We start from the raw sequence: 7,352 nt of genomic DNA, 5'->3' as shown, positions 1-7,352 counted from the left end.
TTCGCGTCCGGCTGGAGAGGCAGCTAACTTCCCACAGTGAACATGGCGGCAGAGGCGGCTTCAGCGCGGGGCGGGCGGTGCTAGGAGGCGCGTCACGTGAGCGGCCCAGCTGGGCGGACCGCGCGCGCGCCCGCTCGCCCCGCCGGCCGCCGCTCGCTGGCTGGCTCGGCGGCGCTCTGAGGTGTGTGGGGCTTACATCCCCAGGGCCCGGTGAGGCGCGGCGCGGCGCGGCGGGATGCGGCGGCGGCCGTGGCGGGGCCGCGGGCCGGGCGGGCGGGTGCGGTAATGAGTGTCAGCGGCCGCCGCCATGTCCAAGGTAACGGCGCCCGGGCCCGGGCCGCCAGCGGCGGCAGGCGGGAAGGAGAAGCGCTCCTTCAGCAAGCGGCTGTTCCGGAGCGGCCGCGCTGGCGGCGGCAGCGCCGGGGGCCCCGGGGCGCCCGGGCCGGCCGCGCCCTCCTCGCCTTCCTCGGCGCGCTCGGTGGGCAGCTTCATGAGCCGCGTCCTCAAGACGCTGTCCACGCTCTCGCACCTTAGCTCCGAGGGCGCCGCCCCGGACCGCGGCGGCCTCCGCAGCTGCTTCCCGCCCGGGCCGGCCGCCGCGCCCACGCCGCCGCCGTGCCCGCCGCCGCCTGCCTCTCCTGCGCCGCCCGCCTGCGCCGCCGAGCCGGTGCCCGGCGTGGCGGGACTCCGCAACCACGGCAACACGTGCTTCATGAACGCCACGCTGCAGTGCCTCAGCAACACCGAGCTCTTCGCCGAGTACCTGGCACTGGGCCAGTACCGGGCGGGGCGGCCGGAGCCCTCGTCTGACCCCGAGCAGCCTGCGGGCCGCGGCGCGCAGGGCCAGGGCGAGGTCACCGAGCAACTGGCGCACCTGGTGCGGGCCCTCTGGACCCTGGAGTACACCCCGCAGCACAGCCGCGACTTCAAGGTGAGCCGGCGCACCGCCGCGCCCCGAGGCGGGGCCTGCACCCCAAGTCCCTGGGGCACCAACCCGCCCAGGTCTTCCTTCCCTCGGTTTGTCTTGGTTAGGCAGGCTTCTGCATTGGTTGCTCAGAGAGGTCAGAGCAATCTACCAGTGACTGTAAGGAGATAGATTCATTCATTCATTCATTCCACATGTATTTATTGAGAGCTTACTACATACGCGGCCGTACCCTGTGATAATAGGCAATGGGAGTGATGTTGCAATGAACAAGACTATCTGCCTTCATGGAACTTGAATTTTTGTGGGGTGGGAGTGTTGATCGTGGGTTCAGATCCTGGTTCTGCCGCTTACTAGCAGTGTGACCTCGGGCAAATTAAGCTGCCTGTCTGTGATTACTGTTTCTTCACCTGGGACCTGTTTCATAAGGTGGTTGTGAGCTGCAAACAAGTTGATATATTAGGTCGAATACTGTGGAATTACCCATATTTCACTGTTTTTGATTTACAGATTGGCACTTCTATAGGGTTTAACCTGATAAGCAAATATTCAGTATCATGTGTATTTCCTGTTATGCTGTTATTATTTTTGTTATTAAACACTTCAAGAAGTTAACGGGATGGTATCAGATAGTGGTTTGAAGAAAGAAAAACCTGCTGTTGTGATTGATGTGTGGACAGGCGACTTTTTATTTTTATTTTATTTTTAGAGACAGGATCTTGCTCTGTTGCCGACTCTGGAGTGCAGTGGTGTGATCATAGCTCACTGCAGCCCCAAACTCCTGGGCTCAAGCGTATCTCCCGCCTCAGCCTCCTGAGTATTTAATAGCTGGGACTACAGACACACCACCACACCTGGCTGTTTTTCATTTTTAAAAAACTTTTGTAGAGACGGGGGTTTTGCTGTGTTGCGCAGGCTGGTCTTGAACTCCTGGCCTCCAGCCACCCTCCCCACCTTGGCCTCCCAAAGTGCTGGGATTACAGGGGTGACCCATACTTCCTGGGGGATATGTATGGCCCTTGACCAAGCCCTCATTTGCTGTCTGCTGGTGGGGCTGCAAGTGTAGTGAGAGGGTGAGATTCGAGATCCGAGTGGTGGGCTGGGGCCGGATGGTATGGGACCATTTAGGATGCACTAAGAAATTGGTCCCTTACTCTAAGCAGAAGGGGAAAATGATGTGAGATTGTGTAAGGGATACTTCTAGGTGGGACATGGATATGGTATTAAACAGCATGAAATCACACAGGGAGAAAGTTAATTCCTTTTCTTTTTCCTATCCTTATGCCGAGGAGAAAGTCTCAGCTTGATGTTAGCCTGTTTTTAACATCTCTTGTTCACCCTCCACCCCTTTTGTTTTTTAAACAAAGAGAGAACAGGCTTCAAGTCTAGAGGCCTTGGCAGGCACACACAGTAGCTAGAATTGAATAAGATTATGTTTTTATTGGGTTTCCATTTGTCTTCAATTCATGGCAAAAGGTACTGGCTTCCCATTAGTGCTATACAGCTTCTTTATAACATACATTTATTTAAGTAAAAGGAGATGATTTTGTTAAAATATAAAAAGGTGACCTAGCTGAGGATCTGCACTTGGTTAAGGTCCTGCTTTCTTGCTGACAAACTACATGGCCAGTGTGCATCTCTCCCCACTTAATACTTTTTACTTTATGCTACTCAATGCTGTTTTTCTTGGAAAAAAATTGTTGCTGTTTGATCTTGGCAATTTGAATGGAAATATTTGTCTGAGATAGGGACTGGGAAAAAATGAGATCTAGTTCAGAGATCTCAAAATTATTATTTTTGAGATGGAGTCTCGCTCTGTGGCCCAGGCTGGAGGGCGGTGACCTGATCTCAGCTCACTGCAACCTCCGCTTCCCAGGTTCAAGCTATTCTCCTGTCTCAGCCTCCTGAGTAGGTGGGACTACAGGTGCCCGCCTCCTGAGTAGGTGGGACTACAGGTGCCCGCCACCACGCCCAGCGAATTTTTGTATTTTAGTAGAGACGGGATTTCACCGTATTGGTCAGGCTGTTCTTGAACTCCTGACTTCAGGTGATCCACCCGTCTCAGCCTCCCAAAGTGCTGGGATTACAGGCAGGAGCCACTGTGCCCAGCTGAAATTACTAAGTAGAGGAGAATGATCAGGAGAACTGGCTAGTGTGGGTCCCCACCCCACCACCACCCTGTCCTGCCCCTCTTTGTAAACTTTGCAAGGTCAGAGCCTAGTATTTAAGTTTGGTTTTCTCCTCTTTTCCAAAATGTGAAAATCAATTTCTAACAGCATCTTTGTATGTGAATATTTCCATTGCTTTTTGAGTTTGTGCTCACTTTTTTATCCATTAAGCTTTGAGCAGAAATGGGTCAATAATTCTAGAAGTACAGAGGCTGATTTATAGGCTTGCTTTGGCAGACATGAACAGATTCTTAGAGGCCTGGCTTTTTAAAAAATGTAATCTCCTGAACCTTTAGTAGGTTTCACTCAGCATTCATTCATTCACTTCCCATTTATTGAAGGCTTACTTAATCAGTTAGGAATGCCTTCAGCCCAAGAAAAAAAATCCTGATAGTGCCTTAAGGAGTAAAAACATTGCAATTGGCAATTCGCACACACAGTGATTCTGGAGGTGGATGGTTCTTTGGTTTGATGGGCCCAACAAAGATACAGATTTCTGTATTTCCATCCCGTTGCTTTTTTGGCTATCATTGGCTTTTTGTTCTTATGTTTTTTGCCTCATTGTTGTCCAGTGATGGCAGCCACAGCACCCAGCATTCTACCCAGGAAGGCAGGAAGTCATTAGGGAAATAAAAATTCTTCCAGAAGCTCCCTCAGCAAGCTTCTGCTGACATCTCATTGACTATAACCCTGTCAGTTGCCTGTCCTAGAGGCTGGAGGGTGGGTATATGGGTTTTCCTGTCTTCATAGAGGAGATGGGTAAAGAAGGGGTTTACCTCCCAGGCAGCTATGAAGAGAGCTGAGTCTAGTGGGATCTGGGAAGTTCCCTGAGACAGCGCTTCTCACGCTTCAGTGTGCACATAATTCACCTGGGGGTTTTGCTACAAAGCAAATTGAGATTCAGTAGAGCTGGAGTGGTACCCGTGATTCTGCATTTCTAACAAGCTCCCTGGCGATGCCGGTGCTTTAAAGGCCCAAGGACCATCCTGTGAATAGCAGGCACCAAGGAACGAGGAAAGCATCACAGAAAAGGTGGCTCCTGAGCAGTGTTCTGAAAGATGAATAAAAATCTGCGGGGCAAGGAAGAGGTGGAGTGGCATGAAAGGGCGTGTGGTTTGGGGAATAGGCATTTAGTGGCTGGCTGTGCCATAGAGAGCAGTGGGGGTGCAGGAAGCCTGGGAGAAGCGTGTTGGAAATACACTGTGAAGCGTTTTGTGAGCTATGCTTGTTTGGATTCATCCTCTGCAAGTTGAGAATCCAGAGTTGATTTTTCAGCAAGGAAGTATAATTCGATTTTTCCCCTTTTTCTTCTCCCTGTTAGGTAACTGTGGAAGACTGATTACTTTTTAAGAAATGTTTCATTGTAGCCAAATTTGACAGGTATTATTTTGAGTATAAAGAAAGTTGAACACCAAGGCAGGACACAGTGGCTCATGCCTGTAATCCCAGCACTTTGGGAGGCCAAGGTGGGTGGATCACTTGAGGCCAGGAATTTGAGACCAGCCTGGACAACATGGTGAAACCCCCTCTCTACTAAAAAAATTAAAAAATTAGCTGAGTGTGGTGGCACACACCTGTAATCCCAGCTACTCCAGAGGCTGAGGCACGAGAATCGCCTGAACCCAGGAAGGTGAAGGTTGCAGTGAGTCAGGATCACGCCACTTCATTCCATCCTGGGCGACAGAGCAAGACTCTGCCAAAACAAAAAAAAAAAAAAAGAAAGAAAGAAAAATTAAAAGAAAGAAAGTTAAACACCAGAAGTTGGATGTGAGGCATACCTCACTGCTCACTGTTTTTCGCTTGCTTGGAGCAGACATTGTTATTTCACTCGGATATTCATCACTTTCAGATCGCTCACATCCATCCTTAAAATCCAGCTCAGTTCTGGGCTCCAGGCAGCCACCACCAGTTGGTTGAAGTTGGCAGAGGAGTTGAGATGGTTTGTCTTGAGGTTAGAAAAGCACTAGGTCTTTGAATGTGCTTTTGTTATCTTAAAACGTTAAGTTACTAACGATTTTCTTTGTAAGTTTTTCAATTAGAATTCTTTCTTCCTTTCTAACCACATTGGTTTGAGTTTTAGGAGCTTGCCAATAGACAGTTTTTGGTTTTGGACAGGCTAGATGGTTGTTAAAGTTGGGTTTTCATTTCCCAGGATGAAATGAGTTGACTAGCTCAACCTTGATATGCTTTAAGAAACGTCTCTAGCCACTACCTTTGTCCTTTCTCTTTCTACACAGATTTTTTTTTTTTCTTACTCTTAGAGCACTGGTTTTTAGCACAGGCACTTTTGCCTGTCCTCACCCCACCCTGCTCTCACCACCCGGGACATTTGTCAATGCCTGGAGCCATACTTGGTTGTCACAACTGGGATCAGGGTGCTAGTGGCATGTGGTGGATAGATTCCAGGGATGCTGCTAAATGTCACAGAGTGTGCAGGACAGCCCTCCTTAATAAAGGATTTTTCAGCCCAAAGTGTCAATAGTGCTGAGGCTGCGAAACTATTGGAGGAATGTTTGGAGACTCAGCACGTTTCCTTTGCTTCTCCAGCCTTTAAAATGGTTACCTTGCTTACCCCTGCCTTTGTCTTCCACTGTCTATGAGTGTGTGTGTGTGTATGTGTTTGCAGCAGTGTTAGGGTAGAGCTTAGACTTCGTTGGCAGGACCCTTGTATCACTTTCTTGGTAAAATAGTGGGAATAAATAAATCACTTTGAATATATGATATGTTGTTTTAAAGGGAAATCAGCGTATTGCTTTCATAGGAGCATGGGTGCCCCAGATTCTTAGAAATGCTTTCTGAGTTTTAGTACTCAGAGCCCTTTTGCAATAAGTAAAAAGATGAATGGTCATCTTTCAAGCAAGAAAGATGGATTTTATGGCAGCAATTTTTAAATTGTGCTGGCGAAGAACAGCTAGAACAGAGTGATCTATTAATAAAATGATTGTGGGAACTCCTTCCAAATTTGCAGTGAAACAAATAGTGATTGATGAATAGAATTCTCTCTCCCATATTTTTTTTCTTGAACTTCGATGCCTTGTGGTGCTTTTTTATTAGTGAGAATTCCCAAGTTACAAAAGGAATAAACATGTGTAAGAGACTAATGGTGAACAACCTGACAATCGGAGGCCCACACTTGCTGAGTTTCCCAGCCTGCTTTTCCATGCACTCATGCTGGGGGCTCTGGCGCTATGCTGCAAAACCATGATACACAGTTTTTTTCTGGTTTGTGTCAAGTTCTTTAGTATACTGATATTTCAGTGTTTTCCACAAAGCACGCTGACTTCAGGGTGTCCCTTGAGGAAAAAAATGAAATTGTGTAGGTCACATTTAGCTTTGTGACAGAATATAAAATAGTACATCCCTTCCTGGTCAATTCTCTGGTCCGTCAAACGCTGTCACTTGAGTTTAGCAAAGCTGCAAATCTCAGGGAGAAAGACTATGGAATCGTGAAGTTTTAGACTTGGAAGGAGACTCAGATGTGGAATGAGTACCCCCTAGCCTTTCAGGATGAGGGAACTGAGCTCACCTGCTGGCTAGAGGTTGAGGGGGCAGAACCAGAGTTCTGATTTCCACTGACTGTCAACTCTATGTACCCCTGCGCTGCTGGTGCACACACTGGGTCCTGGGCCTGGAGTGGCCTTACCAGTACAAGCACTGAGACGGCAGGTCTCAACATAACACACACACCAGCAGAGGGGACGTGCTGAAACGTGTAACATTTTTTTCCTCTGAGACTGTGGTGTTGAATTGGAGTGAAAATAAGGTCATCTGCAGCTAGCTTCACGTTTGTGCCATTGCTCCTCAGGCTTAGGTGTTTTTGGAAGTCTTTCTTAAAACGCAGTCCTTTCAGACTGTTTCAACACATATGTCAACACGTGTGGATCTCTCTCCAGTAAGCTTTGAGCTGTTTGCCACATCTTACCAAGTTTGGTGAAAGGGAAGTGTAAGAATTACAAGAAATTTTCCAAGAGGACTAATTGAGGAAGAAAAATACACGAAATAGTGATAGAACTCCATATTTGCAGACTTAAATCACATTTGCTGCATAGTTATTGTGTGTACAGGGGTTAGTTTAGGTGAGGAGCTGGGAATAGAGGATTAAGTACAAAGGTTATAGGACTAGGTTCTTGCTCTCAGCCCTCAGAGAACTTAGCTTCTTATGGGGAAGCTGTTTTAAGTTGTACTGATGAGGAAAGTTCACTGGGAGCTCAGAGGGGGTGAGATCATTGTATATGAAAGTGTAAGTAGAAAGATTCATT

General features: G+C 48.2%; 1 protein-coding gene across 1 annotated transcript in view; it reads left to right on the top strand.

The window, feature by feature from the left end:
• The first annotated feature begins 292 nt into the window (after positions 1–292).
• The window catches only part of USP31 (ubiquitin specific peptidase 31), a 79,883-nt gene continuing 72,823 nt past the window's right edge, over positions 293–7,352 (top strand). Inside the window, exon 1 of the mRNA XM_032242940.1 lies at positions 293–931. Coding sequence (XP_032098831.1) covers positions 308–931 — 624 coding nt within the window. The 5' untranslated portion in view covers positions 293–307. The remainder of the gene's footprint in view (positions 932–7,352) is intronic.

The sequence above is a fragment of the Sapajus apella genome, unplaced genomic scaffold (assembly GCF_009761245.1).
Source record: "Sapajus apella isolate SASKATOON/1434 unplaced genomic scaffold, GSC_monkey_1.0 scaffold51, whole genome shotgun sequence".
In the NCBI taxonomy this organism is placed as follows: domain Eukaryota; kingdom Metazoa; phylum Chordata; class Mammalia; order Primates; family Cebidae; genus Sapajus; species Sapajus apella.
Note: the sequence above shows the minus strand (reverse complement) of the source record. Positions and strands in the feature narration are given on the sequence as shown.